This window comes from Natrix helvetica (assembly GCF_964273705.1).
Source record: "Natrix helvetica genome assembly, chromosome: 4".
NCBI lineage: Eukaryota > Metazoa > Chordata > Lepidosauria > Squamata > Natricidae > Natrix > Natrix helvetica.
Genome location: NC_138550.1, coordinates 150,675,324 through 150,691,258, shown reverse-complemented (window position 1 = coordinate 150,691,258; position 15,935 = coordinate 150,675,324). Strand labels below are relative to the sequence as shown.

Sequence of the window (15,935 nt, the reverse complement as noted above, 5' to 3'; positions counted from 1 at the left end):
GCTTGGGAAAATTACTTGGTATCTACCAGTTAGTCTTCCTACTGATGGTCTTTTTTTCAAAGTGACTAAAATTATAGATTTTAACTGTTTGGTAATTTGTCAATGCTGGGAATGTTTGGAAATTATGATTCTTATATATTTTACATTATTTCATTGTAAAAGCTCTTCCAGGGTAATTATTATCAAATGATATTGGTTTTTTTAAAATATTAGATTGGAGGTTTTTTTGTTCGTTTTTGTTTTTTGTAAGCTACCAGAGAAGGTTTGTTTAATGAATCTATTGATTCATGTAATGAATTTATACATTCAAAATCATCATGATCAGACTGGATATAAACAAACAGTGCTGGAGGGAGATACTATATACTTATCAAAATCACAGAAAAAAAAAACACAGAATCCTCCTTTGAATACAAAATGCATGTTTTATGCCCCAAACTTTAATAAGACAAGTCAAAACTTGTTCCATTTTCTTTTAATGAACAAAACAGAACATAATTATTGCCAAAAGTTATGCGTATGGTAATGAGGGTGATAATGATGATTGAAAGAGTGTTCCATTTGTATTTTCAGAATAAGGGAATGTTGCTTATTTCATAAAGGAACAGACAAAATTCACTAAGTGTGTGGATGGTTTTGCTATGCACAGACACATAGATACATGTACATATGCACACATCATCTACATCATCCATCCATTCTTTGTTTCTACATCTGGATGCTACCATTTGACATAGTGACGAGGAATAATAGAAAATAGATAAAACAAAATATCTAATTGGGAAATTAAAATCAAAGTGAGTATAACAGAGAGAAAAGAAAGAGCTTTAACGTCTATTTAAGCCATGGGCCCTCAAAGTATGGCCCGCAGGCTGTAGGTGGCCCATTGAAGCCTTTAATCCAGCCCACACAGGACCATGAAGCTGCCCCACCCACATCGTCCCCCCCACCCTTCAACTGAGCATAGTATTTACCTTTGCAAGCCCCATGGTCTGGATCTGAAAGATAAGGCCAACAATCGAAGTGATGTCCTGGTGCCTGGAGGCCGTACGGGTCTGGATGGGAAGCAACAGGCTCAAACTCAACCCCTCCAAGACGGAGTGGCTGTGGTTACCGGCACCCCGGTTCAACCAGTGGGTTCCATCTCTGGCCATCGGGGGCGAACAACTGGCCCCCGTGGAACAGGCGCGCAATCTGGGCATCCTTCTAGATGCCCGGCTGTCGATGGATGACCATGTGACAGCCGTGGCAAGGGGGGCATTCCACCAGGTTCGCCTGGTGCGCCAATTGCGTTCCCTATTGGATCGGGACGCCCTTCACACAGTCACTCACACGCTTGTGATGTCCCGCCTGGACTATTGTAATGCTCTCTACATGGGGCTCCCCTTAAGATGCGCCCGAAGGCTGCAGCTGGTCCAGAATGCGGCCGCGCGGGTAATCATGGGAGGTACCAGGTACTCCCACATCTCCTGCGCGAGCTGCACTGGCTACCTGTGGCTTTTCGGGTGCGTTTCAAGGTGTTGACTATTACCTTTAAAGCGCTCCATGGCACAGGACCTAGCTATCTGCGGGATCGCATCCTGCCCCACACATCCCTGCGACCAATTCGCTCTCACAGAGAGGGACTCCTCCGGGTGCCGTCCACTAAGCAATGACAGTGGGCGGCGTCCAGGAGTAGGGCCTTCTCTGTGATGGGCCCGACCCTCTGGAATGACCTCCACCCCCAACATTAGAACTACCACCGATCTCTGCTCCTTCCGCAAGAAACTCAAGACCCACCAGTTCCAATTAGCAGGCCTGGCCCAATCGTAGTTTTTAATCTTCAATCCTCCTGGCCGGTATTGTAAAGTCCTGGGGGTAGATTTTTTATGCTGTTTTTAATTTTTACTATTACAGACTCTATATTTAATTTGTTTTTAAGGGGTTTCTATTATATTTTTATTTTGTATACGGTATTTTAGCTTCTGTCTGTACACCGCCCCGAGTCCCTTCGGGGAGAGTGGGCGGTCTATAAATGTAAAATAAATAAATAAATAAAAATTGGCCTGCAAAGACGTTCTGGAAGTAGGGGAGGTAAAAAAATCACCCCAGGAGGCCAAAAATGGACAAAAATGGCTATTTTTCACCTTCCCTGCCTCTAGAAGATAGATAAAGTAAGATAGATAGACACAGAGCAAGAGAGACCGAGGGAGAGTAGGAGATATAGAAAGGGAGAGAGAGGGAGAGAAAGAGAGACAGAGATTTCTCAAGCTCCTTGGGGCTGAGAAAAATTGCTGCAAAACTGAGTTTCCTGAAGTGGACCACTAGACTCCTAAACAACTGAAAAAACAATCTAGTAAAAAGAAAAGGCAATCAGAAGAGCAACATGCAAACAAAAGCAAATAAAACACCCCCAGGAGCAAAACAAATTAAAGTTTAATTCGTGTGCATTGTTCAATGGACTGTTAAATTGGCCACACTCACCTAGTCACATGACCTCGTCATGCCCACCCAGTCACATGACCACCTGGCCACACCCACCCAGCCGGTGTGCCCCCCCCCCCAACAGTCTGAGGGACCATGAATTGGCTCCCTGTTTAAAAAGTTTGAGGACCCCTGATTTAAGCCATCTGCTGCAGAACTTGCTTCATAAAAGTGCACCAAAAACTCTGAAAATGTCCACATGTGGAACATCACCATTAAGGCAATTAAGCCAATAACACGTAATGAGGAAAAAGTCTTTTACCTAGAAAAGATGTGTTGCGAGAATTATTGGAGGTGAGCCTTCTTTTAGAGTCTAAGTCAGGGGTGTCCAAACTTGGGAACTTTAAGACTTGTGGACTTCAACTTCCAGAATTCCCCAGCCAGCCATGCTGGCTGGGGAATTCTGGGAGTTGAAGTCCACAAGTCTTAAAGTTCCCAAGTTTGGACACCCCTGGTCTAAGTGGATGCTTTTTTAAAAGTACTGTTATTATTTTCAGTATTGAATACAATCCAGATAGATATAAACACAGTAGAAATAAGGTGTAATTACAGTTGCAAAGTTTTGTCATTTGTTTGTGCACTCTGGGTTTCCATCCTAGAGCCAAGGATAGTGTTAGAAGGGAAAAAGCTCTCTTATTAGTTATGACATATATTCATTTTCTGATAGAAAGAATAATTATGGATGGATCCTAGTGATACGATTCTGCCGATATTAATAATTTAGCAGTCAAAAGTTAAATCAGGAATTCTCATTTTAAAATATGAATCTCCTGCTTCAAGATGTACGATAATAAACATCTGAATTCCAGAAATGTTTATATAAGATACATATTCCTGATCAAATAAATAAACATGTTTAAACTCTAATATGTGGTTCACTAATTAGTTATTTTGAGCAATGAAACAAACATTCTCCGTAGCCAAAAAAATGTTAAACTGAAATAAAATCAGAATTAGCGACAATCTACAGATTACTATGCAACAGTTTAATTTATGAATTAAAATTAAGTTTCATATCCTAATACATAAACTGATATCAAGGATTGACAGTGTGAAGCTCTCAAAATATATTCTTTTTTTTTTTTCTATTTCAAGTTGTTACCTGCCCAAGCATTAATTCATTTACTCTGGAACATGGAAGGTGGCGAATAGTGAATGGTTCTCACTACGAGTTCAAAACCAAAGTAGTTTTTAGCTGTGATCCTGGCTACCATGGATTGGGACCAGAATCCATTGAATGTCTTGCTAATGGAACTTGGAGCTGGAGAAACGAGAGGCCATACTGCCAAAGTAAGTATTCTACTATTAGTTGTTCGCATTCAAATCCAAAACACATCCTCACCAGCAATCAACATCCAGATAGTCAGAGATGAACACCAAGAAGAATACTAGATCAACAATTAAGAAGAACAGGTAGACCTAAATCTACAACTGTTCATTTAGTGGCACCAAAAAAGGGAATTATGAACGTTTTTCATACTTATGACCGTTGCAGCATCCCATGGTCACCTGATCACAATCTAGACACTTTGCAACTGACTTTTATTTTTGAGGCTTGCAATGTCCTGGAGTCATGTGATCACCTTTTTGACCTTCTGATAAGCAAAGTCAAAGGGGTTACTAATTTAACAACTGCAGTGACTCACTTAACAACTGTGGCAAGGAAGGTTGTAAAATGGGGCAAAATTCACTTAGCAACTTTCTTAGCAACATAAATTTTTTCTCAGTTGTGATCAGAAGTCAAAGACTATAAACAATACCCCAAACAAGGAACTTCCGACTCAGACAAACAAGCTAACTGTAAATAACAGCCCAATCAAGCGACCCCTAAAACATTCCCAGAAACACTGTCTACTGGTATATCAATAGAGGGTAAATCCCATTCCCTTCTCTCACTGATGATGTTATCTAGTTTGGTAGTGAAATGTCTGCAAGAAAACAGCCAAGCTCAAAGAACACCAAGGACCTCACCATTCAATCCTGAACTACAAATATTATCATTTGGTTGTATCATTCATATTCAACTAGCTCCAGGATCTTATTGATCCTTATATTCAATAGGCATTTATTTCCAACATCCTTGTGTCTGTCTTGAAGACCAGAAAACCGAATCTTAGAATCCTTTGTTAATATGGAAGACTTTTCATATGAGGATAATAAGCCTATTATTCTCATCCAAGCATTACTGCTGCGGGAAAAAATTCCATGGACTGTATCAGTAAAACTTTAACTACACAAGAATATCCTTGAAGCCTCCATAAAGTCAACATAATCATTTGATGCTCATGGCTTTAAAATAAAGCACATTCACCAGTTTTATTCTCTGCGTAGTTTTCAGAATCAGATCTATCGGTAATCACAAAATCAATGTTATTTCATTGCACAGTTTCATTTTCTGTCACTTTACTTACAGACTGTTTAAAATACATTTCCAATTAAAGGTTCTTTTTCAAGTGGGTCTTATCCTAGCCAGTCCTAAAGGTTTTAACATTTTTATTGTCACTGCTGCTTTTTTAAAAATAAAATATGTTTAATTTATTTTGCTGTCGGAGAGTGCAACGTAATATTACAAATATATATATTTCTTCTTTTCAGTTATTTCCTGTGGAGAACTTCCTACACCTCCAAATGGGAATAAAATTGGAACTCAGATTACATATGGCTCGACAGCTATCTTTACTTGTGACCTAGGATTCATGTTGGTGGGCTCAGCGGTAAGAGAATGTCTCTCTTCTGGACTATGGAGTGGAACTGAAACGAGATGCTTAGGTAAGGAAACACACTGGATATATTTGTTTCGAAAACAAATTGGATATATTTTAGTATCTCGTGTAACTCTGAGGGACCGTCTCTTGCTGGTCACATCTACCTGACTCATCAGAGCAGGGAGGCAGGGAATGTTATGGGTCCTATCCCTGAGGGAGATACACCAGGTACCCTCTCTCTCTGGAACATCATCCCCCCCCCCGAGTTTAGAATGGCGCCCACTCTAATACTTTTCCGGAAGGCGCTGAAAACCTGGTTCTGCCAGCAGGCCTGGGGAGCCCAGAGCAGGATGGAGCCCATTAAATGGCTCATATGATCTGCTGTCATCGGGATAGGAGGTGGGAGGTGGGAGATAATTTTGTTACATACGTATATTAATTGATTCGATTCTTTGTCTTAGTTTTTATTGTTTTAAATGTGGTCTTTTATTCTGTAAGCCGCCTTGACTCACCATGGGCGAATAGGCGGCAATATAAATTCAATTAATTAATTAATAAACTTCCTTATAAAAATTCAAACTTGAATACTATTTTTTTTCAAGGCCATTTCATTGGTGAGTCTCTCAAATTTGTGAACATGTGACAGATGAATCAACCTCATTGAGTGATTATGCTATCATTAATTAAAGTTAAACTACAACATCCATTTAAGGCAAAATCATTATCATAGAGCATTTACAGGTTCCCAGAGACCAAGCTGCAATTCCTTTTGATCAAGAGTGTGTGTGGTTTTTTAAAAAAAAAATATTATTATTTTTTATTTATTTATACTGTCTATTTTGAGGAAAAAGCCCACTTTCTTCACTGGGCATTCTTTTCTAAATCAGTTTCACAACAATGGCTTGGCAATGTTTAATTTAAAACATTACACAGGACTTAAGACTCTTGACTGTTGCTAAATAACTTATCTAGCTTATGTTTTAATCGGCAGTGCTTTGACTTTTCTATGCAAAAGCAAAATATGAATAATCTTAAATCCTTTAAAATAGTCACCTGAAGTTGAAATAAAGTGGTTATACTCAAGGGGTGGGCTTCAAAATTTTTAGCAAGGGGTTCTTTGCCTGGTTGCTGGGTGGGCATGGCCCTGGTGAGCGTGGCCTAGTCAGCCTCTTGCACCACGGCGGGAGGGGGGCATTTTTGCCCTCCCTGGACTTTGGAGGCTTTGGAGGTGAAAACGGCCTCCCCAGGCTCCAGAGACCATCTGGAGGCCAGAAATGGGCCCGTTTCTGGTCTTCCCAAAATTCCGGGACACCCATTTTTTCACCCTCTCTTCCCAAAATTCCGGGACACCCATTTTTTCACCCTCTCTTCCCAAAATTCCGGGACACCCATTTTTTCACCCTGCACTTACCTGCATCCAAAACAGGCTGCGTGGGGACTCCTGGGAGGGACATGATGGGATGGGCAGCACCAGCCAGGTGAGATTTGGGGGTTTTCTGAACTGCACAGAATCTTAGCTAGAGGTTCTCCTGAACCCCTGCGAATCCCCAGCAGCCCATCCCTGGTTATACTTCTTAGGTGATATTACTTTTTTCTAGATTGTGTTAAAGACTAAATATCCTGATGACCTGCTGGTTTCATGTAGGATTTATTTATTTATAATGATGATATGGAAGTGTTTGTCCCAATCTTCTTCCCAATCTTGTTTATTGCTGTGATATTGTCTTGAAAACACCGCATCATTCAGTCCTGACCCTGCTTTGCTTACCCAACTAGACAAGGCCAGAGGGATGCGTCTTTCCCGTAAAGAGAACATTCCACTGCTTGAATAAATCTTAAAGGTTACTTTCCTTATTCCTTTAACAAACTTGTTTAATTACCTCCTAAGGAAGTATTTTATGTAGGAAGATAAACAGGTTGCAGAACACAATGGATATATTTAGTTAGAGAGAGAGAGAGAGAGAGAGAGAGAGAGAGAGGGAGGGAGGGAGGGAGGGAGGGAGGGAGGGAGAGAGAGAGAGAGAGAGAGAGAGAGAGAGAGAGAGAGAGAGAGAGAGAGAGAGAGAGAGTCTTTCTGTTGAAATGTTATAAAAAAAGACAGTAATTGTGCTATATAAAAGCTAAGAGCCAAGGTGGCACAGTGGTTAGAGTGCAGTACTGCAGGCTATTTCAGCTGACTGCTAGCTGCAGTTCAGCGGTTCAAATCTCACCAACTTAAGGTTGACTCAGCCTTCCAACCTTCCGAGGTGAATAAAATGAGGAGCTAGATTGTTGGGGGTTATATGCTGACTCTGTAAACCACTTAGAGAGGGCTGTAAAAGCACTATGAAACGGTATATGTCTAAGTGCTAAATGCTATGGCTATTGCTTAATCTTGGACAATGTTGGCTTCCTACTTTATATCCATACATCACTCACACACACACACACACACAACCCACACACTTTTAAATCTATAAATATCCCTCAGCGCCTCCCTGTTAGAAGAAACAACATTATTCAGAAGATAGAAAAAAAGTAAGGAATGGTAAGCTAGAGAGATTAAAGGCATCGGATAAGAAAAGGAAACAGAGTTGAAATAATTTACAGCAAATCCAATCCCTGTACACTACATTTCATTTCATTGAAATCTTTTCTTTCTTCTATGAGGTCCATATACCAGTCCATGCAATCCTTTTTGTTCTTTAGATTTTTCACCTCTGCTTTTTTCAGGTTTTCAACATTTCCACGATTCTTTCCAGACATCGCATTATTTTTCTGTCCCTTCCGATCACTATTAGATCGCATATTTGTTTTGCAATTCTGTCTCCACTCATCCTGTATGACCAAGGCACCTTCAACTTAGAGTTTTCATATTGCTTGTTCACATTTGCTGTTCAGACATCATTCCCGCAGCATCTATCCACTTCTGATGCTTTGATGCCTACTTTACTCAACTTCATTTGATGTTTCTCCTGACATACCCCACTCTCATATAGTAAAGTGGTCAGAAGCATCCTCTTACATACAGCTTGTTGGAGCTTATTCTGACAAATATTGATTCCTCACAAAAGATTGCATATTGCCGACATTTACCCAGCTTTAAAATTTCTTCAGCCCTTTTGCCATTTTCCCCCTGTAAACAAGCTATCATCTAAGGTACCCAAATGGATTGGTTTGCTCTAGTTTTTTGTTAAATTTTATGTAACTTGCAATCATTCATCCCATTTTGCCTGTCAAATACAACTACCTTGGCCTTTGATACCTTAATTTTCAGATCAATATTCTTCTTTGACTCGTACACTCTTCTGTAGGTCATTCTGGTTCTCAGACAACAACCTAACATCATCTGAATACAAACTTGTACACATACACACATCCGTGACATTGTTCTTGCCAGAATGGCCAAGCCCAATTTTCCAAACTACACTGTATTTCATTTTTTGTTTATATCTAATGTGATTGCAAGCATTCTTGATCTAATTATCCACATGCAGCCTACTCTTTTAAATCATTTTTCTGAGGATTTGTTATTCTTGTATATTTTTTTACCTCCTCTGTGTACCGCACTTATACCATCCAGCAAGCAGCCTTCAACATATGCAAAACATGCTGTAATTCTATTTACATTACAGGTAGTCTACAATTTGGTGATGTGGTGGCTAAGATGCTGAACTTGTCAATCAGAAAGCTCAGCAGTTCGGAGGTTCGAATCCCTAGCGCCACATAACGGAGTGAGCTCCCGTTACTTGTCCCATCTTCTGCCAACCTAGCAGTTTGAAAGCATGTAAAAATGCAAGTAGAAAAATAGGAACCACCTTTGATGGGAAGGTAACAGTGTTCTATGTGCCTTTGGCATTTAGTCATGCTGGCTGCATGACCGCAGAGACGTCTTCAGACAACGCTGGCTCTTCAGCTTTGAAATGGAGATGAGCACCGCCCCCTAGAGCCAGAAACGACTAGCACATATGTGCAAGGGGAACCTGTATCTTTACCTAGTCTACAGTTTAGGTACACAATTGGGTCAATAATTTATGTTACTAAACAAGGCAGTTATTGAATGAGTCATGCCCAATTTTATGACTTTTTTTTGTAAATGTTGTTAAGTGAACCATGTGGTTGTTAAGTGAATCCTGCTTTCCACTTAGACTTTACTTGTCAGAACGGGGCTGGGAATGTGGCAAATGGTTGATCACATAAGCCTGGACACTGCAACTGTCATAAATATGTAAAATTGTAACCACGTGACCGTGGGGAATGCTGTGATGGTCATAAGTGCAAGGACTGGTTGTAATTCAGTGCCATTGTAACTTTGAGTGGTTGCTTAAATGAATTATTGTACAAGGACTACGTGTGTTATACTCTCTCTCTAAGTTAAGAAACATACATATTTTTTCATACATTTCTGAAGAGCTGATATGTCTCCAAGGCTCCCTGTCTAGGATAAACTCATCATTTCCCAAACTTCGTTGCTTCTAAGTAGTTATACTCTTTATCAATTTGAATTCTGCCCAATAGTTTCCCGAGTACATCTAACAACCTAATTCCCTTGTAGTTTTGCTTTGCATTCTTCTGCCTTTTCCATCGCTATAGAGGAAAGGTAACACAATTCTTCCAATGCCTGAGGCAGAGATCCATTGTTTGCATATGAAAAATGTATATACAAAGCATATTTACATGTTCTCCTTTTGAACCTTCAACACCTACAGTTTTATTGTTCTTCCCCATTCTGGGGTGTGTGTGTATATCTGTGTGTCTGTCTGTTTGTGTGCATATGCATAAACCTGTGTCTTTTAGTCAGTTTTTGACTCCTGTGGACTATTGAGACAAGTCCTTTGCAAAATTTTGGAAATAGTTTGCCATTGCTGTCTTCCAGGGACTAAGAGAATTGGACTGGCTCAAGATTACACAGCCAGATTTGTGGCTAAACTGGGAATAGAACATTGTCCTAGTTACTAACCTAATTTTTTAACCTTTACACCAAAAGGGATCTCTCGCTTTTATTCCCTTACAAATTTACAATCTCTAAAGTCTTCCTCTAGCATTTACTCACTTGACTTTTGAATAATATATCTTAAAAAAAATCAGTTAACTCTGCAGGGATTTCAATGTTTAGCTTCTTAATCCACTCCGCAAACAATTTTTATTTCATCAAAATTGTTCTCATTTTCTCGCTCTTTTAATCTTTAGCATTCCTGGCTCTTTCTGGTGATATTCTTTGCACTTAACCTTTTTCCTTGCCTATACATTATGCATTATATTTCCTTCAACCTCGTTTTTTTTTCAGCTTAATTCTCTTAAATGCATTTTTCCTCAGCCATGTTTCCACATTTGTTCTGTCAATTATTCTTATTCATTCTTTCCACTATTGTAACTCCATATACTATTATGCCATACTGTAATATAATTTTTAAACTCTATTCCATGAAGTTTCCACATCCTTTCTTTTAACATATGTGTCCCATTCATCCTTTTGGGACAATCTATCTTCTAATACTTAAAAAACGCATCAGCCATTATTTTTCTACATACAATTCTTTTCATTCCTTTCACTTCATTTTTCTCCTCAAAATTTCTTAATGATATATATCACATTCAGCATTAGTTATCACAGATACACCCTTCACCAAGGGTGAAATCCAGCTGGTTCTGAAATTTTGAGTAGTTCTGAGAACTGGTAGCGGAAATTTTGAGTAGTTTGGAGAACAAGAAGCAATGGGTAGAAACTAATCAAGGAGAGAAGCAACTTATAACTAAGGAGAAATTTCCTGACAGTTACAACAATTAATCAATGAAACAACTTGCTTCCAGAAGTTGTCAATGCTCCAACACTGGAAGTTTTTAAGAAGATGTTGGATAACCATTTGTCTGAAGTGATGTAGGCTTTCCTGCCTAAGCAGGGGATTGGCTAGAGGACCGCCAAGGTCCCTTCCAACTCTGTTATTCTATTCTATTCTATTCTATTCTATTCTATTCTATTCTATTCTAATGCATTTATTCATTAACATCATTCCTCAATAACAGGCTAGCTTCATTTGGACCTATTACATATTTTTTCTTCCTCCTAGTTTCACAAACATGCAGCACATCTATTTTTCTGTTGTTTCATTTCATTTGTGAAATTATGTTCCTTTTGGAGTTACCCTTTTTGCATACCAGGAAACAATCTTGATGATGCCCTTCTACTTAGGGATATATTGATTGAAGGAGCAGTGTCTAAGTGGTAGGGGGGAAGGGGAGGCGAAAATACCATTTTTTCAGTAAACTAAGGCTATTTCTCTATCACAATTCTCAGACAAAATTCTTAAAATGTAATCAGAATCTTGCCGAGAAAGATTTCATTTTCAGGTTTATCTTTTCATGTAACTTTTTTCCTGCATTATGCAGTAGGAAAGTTGAGATTAACCAGGGAATCATGAAAATATGAAGAATCTGCCAGGCCTTGTAATTATAATTAAAGAATTTATGGCTAATACATAAGATAAAATCAGCTGCTATTATTAAAGAAACCATATTAATGCGTATTTTTGTATGGGTTGTCAGGGTGCTATTAACGCTATATATGTATTTAACTTGTATACTAATACTTCCCTTGAGTATTGTCGATTTTTGTCAAAATCTTGTCAATTTCTTTACAAAAAATAAGAAAACACGAGGGGCAATAGGATGAAATGAATAAGGTGTTTGACTGGTACTGTGATGAGCCAGTATTTACTCCATCTTCAGCCATGGAAATTAATTGGATGATATAGGCTACTCACAGTTGTTCAAGCCACCCTATCTCAGGGGCCTATTGTTGTGAAGAAAAATAGGAAGGAACAGTACATATGCTATTTTGAACTCCTGAATGAAATGTGGAATGTAATTCTAATATACAAATTAAATAATGAGAGGCCTGCTAAGCCAAAAACGGGAATGGGAGTCCGTTTTTGCTCCCAGAAGGCTTCCCTGAGGCCTGCTAGGCCAAAAGCAGGGTGTGGGGGGTGCTGAGAAAGAAAGAAGGAAAAAAAGAGAGAGAGACAGAGAAAAAGAAAAAAGGGAGAAAGAAAGAGAAAGAAAGGAAAGGAAAGGGAGGGAGGAAGGTAAAAAGGAGAGGAAGGAAGGACTACAAACCTGGCACTAGACACAGCTTCAGAGGATAATCCAAGGCTGGTAGGGACCTGGAGGTCATCTAGTCCAACCCTGCTCCAATAGGATATTGTTAAATGATTTTCTGTCTTTTGATTCCCCAGTTACATGACTACATAGTCACATGACCCCCACCAAGCCACGCCCACAGAACCGGTAATTAAAAAAAAATAGATTTCACCACTGATTAGGAGTATGAGAAGCTACAGAAGTACCACACCATGAATGAGGAACTACAGAGAGTGTGGAAAGTAATAGCTGAAGTAGTACCAGCTCAGTACTTCTAAACTCGAAGAAGTTCAGTAGTTCCTTGGAATAACATCAGAGATCTCTGTCCAGAACAGTGCAATACTAAGAGCAAGTAAAATCCTGTGTAGAACCGTCAAATTCCCAGATCTCTTGTAGAGAACCCAAGATTGAAAAAGACACCGCCTGTAGCTCTGAGAAGGTTGTTTTTTTGTTGGTATTTTGATGCTTTTTCCTGTCTCTTCTTTTTCAGAAACACACACATAAAAATCTGTAGGTCCAAGAAAGTTTACCCTTCCCCCCTCTCCCTTGCCTCCCCCCCCCCCCGCAAACACAACACATTTCTGCTAGATTGTGTGTCAGACCCGGAAGCCGTCTTTTACCTTTGGGACTTAAGCCACATTTTCTACTGTGGGAAAATGGGAGGCGAGAGAGAGTGTGGGTGATTATAGTCATAATAATATTCTTTCTCAGAAAATCAAGGCCATCATGCCCTGCAGCTGCGATGAGGTGACTGGGAGGCATCTCCAGTTTTGGATGCTGCCTGATTGGATCATGTGGTGGACATGTGGATGCAGGAGCTTGGTCTTTCACTTGGGTGGGGAAAACCTGGAAGCTTTCAGATTCGGATTTTCCCAGATGTGCCCATATGACATCTCTAATCAAATGGAACTTTGAGAAAACTCAAGCCTCAGAGTTTCCTTTCTTTAGGGGTGTTACCTGGAACCCTGTCATTGTGCTTTGTTGCTGCTTCCTGCTCTCCAGTTATCGCAACAAAATTATCACAGCTTGCTGCAATACATCACAGTCTTTTTTAAAACTATAGTATCCAGAAGAGGTCTCAGTGCGGGCTGAGATTGAATCAATGAATTGAAGTGGGTTCTGTCCAGAACTTGAGAAAAGTTTTTTTTTCTTTTCCTAAAGAAGAAATCAAAAGTGTTTCTTTGTGATGGATAATAATTGAATAACGTTTTCATATTTTTAAACAAGCTCCTTTAAATTTTAGGCCTTGTTTTTAAGCATGCATTGCAATGGGGTAAGAATTATTTAAATAGAAAAGAAAATCATCAAAAGAGAGTTGGGAACAAGGGGTATAAAGATGCTTTTTTCAAGAGGCAACTGGGCTTTCTGATTTTTCTTTGAGGACATTTTGCTTCTCATCCAAGAAGCTTCTTCCTCTTTAAAGAAGGCAGGGGGGATTTTTTAGGGGATTAAGCTTTTAGGGGGACTAAAAAAAACATGCAAGTTTTAGTAGGCTTTTACTGTGGCAGGTGTTCTCATGTTCTTGTCATGATCAAAGAGACATCCTGCCACTCTTTATCATAGACATCATTGAAAGAAGAACTTGAAGTACTTGAGGTGGGCTGGGGAATTTGCTCCCGCTCATTGAAAAGAAAGGGAATTAAAGAACCCACTCTGGGATGGTTACGTGTAAAGAGTTACCAATTATCTGTAATATTATCATTGTTAAAATCCCTGTGCATCCTCTTGTTTACAGCATAATGAGACAGCCATTCTCGAAGATGAGGTGGGGGAGATAGAGTGGTTTCCTTGGAGATGAAGTTGACTGTAAATTAGAGCTCTCACATATCGGAAATTGCATTATTTTATTTCCACAATTCATATATCATTTTCTTCTGAAGGAAGGCTGTGCCATCATGCATGTTAGCACTTAGCTAATGAAGAGAATTGAGGTTTGTGTGTCTGTGCAAATGGATTTTCTCAATCTATAGGTGTAATATTGCAGACTCATCTTTAGTGTGTGTATTAACTTGAGTTTGTGAGTGAAGGAGTTGAGCCAACAGTTAACTTGTATTGTTATTTTTAACAAATAACTGATGGCCATTTCTAATACATTTAACTATAAGTGGCTGGAAATGTGGGTAAAAGACCTCTCCCTGCACACACATGTGTGCGCGCACACACACACACATACACACACACACTTAAGAATACAGTTAAAATTCATGAAGGATAAGCATACTACTCCTGGCACAATTAAATTGGAGGTAGGTTTGCTCCTCCCACTTAAGATAGAAATTAAGGTTTCAACAGGAATGGCAATAAAGAACTTTCTATATTTTGCTTCTTAATCCAGTTTTGGAGAAATAGTTAAAACATTGACCACTGGTTCAGCAAAGTAGGATTAATTGACATTTCATGTGACCAAGGAAGATGTGGAGATACGGGGTCTGAATTATTTATGGGAAAACTTGTTTTTTGCCAGTTCTGTGCTAATATGATAATAAGGCTTCAGAGAGATTGTGAAGAAATCTAGTTGACTTTTCACAGATAGCTGTTTATTTCAAGGTTACTCAGTAGCAGTAAAATCTAACAATTCAACCATTTTCTTGACTTTCACAATGCTTATTCAATGAAGACATAAGTTGCATGGGAGAAAAGGTAAAAAATATGAAATATATTATCCAAACAGCAAATACAAAAGAGTAATATTAATAATATTGATAAAAGAGGAAGAATGGTGTCTCCGTTTTTAACTAACGTTGCATCCATATTTGTGCTTTATTTTAGCGGGTCATTGTGGAATTCCAGAGCTCATCGTTAATGGTCAGGTGATCGGTGAAAATTATGGATATAGAGACACTGTTGTATATCAGTGCAGCCCTGGCTTTAGGCTCATTGGTTCTTCTGTACGGATCTGTCAGCAAGATCATAACTGGTCTGGTCAGCTTCCATCCTGTGTGCGTAAGTAACACAACAGAGGTTATCATGTGCTTTATGATATCTGGTTTTTCTAAGATGATGAAAGAGATAAAGCTGGAAGAAGAGCTAACAGTTAGGATTTCCTTGTTCAGATAAGTTGGGAATATAGTGGCTAGGAAGGACCAGTCTGGAGACAGATTCCCTGGAGAAAATCTATTCATGCTGTTGCTAAGAGTGGACATTGGCACATAATAAATCAATAATGCCAAGAATTCATAGCCAGGAGAATAGGATCACACCACATTTGTATCTACAGTGTCTTGGAAAAAGCAGTGCTATACTGAAAGCCCCCCCCCCCCCAATACCTTAATTTATAATTATAAATTATAATTGTAAATTATAAATATGTAAATTACATATTTTATTGATTAAAATTTAGTTTTATAATGAAATCCTATTAAAATATCATATTATGCATTGCTATAATTTATTATAGAATTTGGAGTACAAATCTTCTTGTATCATTCGATTCAGTACATGTTTCCTGAAAAATAAATAAAATGGAAAATAAATATAAATAAATAAATAAACAATGATATATCCATTAGAATTTGATGTTCAGGTTTCAACATGTGAAAGCATCAATAATAGTGAATAGCATTCATATCAATAGGTTATCACCACCTATTTTTTTTTCTTTTTTCAACCCATCATTGTTGTCAGTTGCTAAGTCATGTCTGACCCATCACG

At 38.9% G+C, this 15,935-nt stretch overlaps 1 protein-coding gene across 1 annotated transcript in view; it reads left to right on the top strand.

The window, feature by feature from the left end:
- The window catches only part of CSMD3 (CUB and Sushi multiple domains 3), a gene marked incomplete at its 5' end in the record, with an annotated part of 706,489 nt that overhangs the window by 608,087 nt on the left and 82,467 nt on the right, over window positions 1-15,935 (top strand). The window contains 3 exons of the mRNA XM_081953230.1: window positions 3,559-3,753; window positions 5,059-5,232; window positions 15,054-15,227. Of these exons, the coding sequence (XP_081809356.1) occupies window positions 3,559-3,753; window positions 5,059-5,232; window positions 15,054-15,227 (543 nt within the window). The remainder of the gene's footprint in view (window positions 1-3,558; window positions 3,754-5,058; window positions 5,233-15,053; window positions 15,228-15,935) is intronic.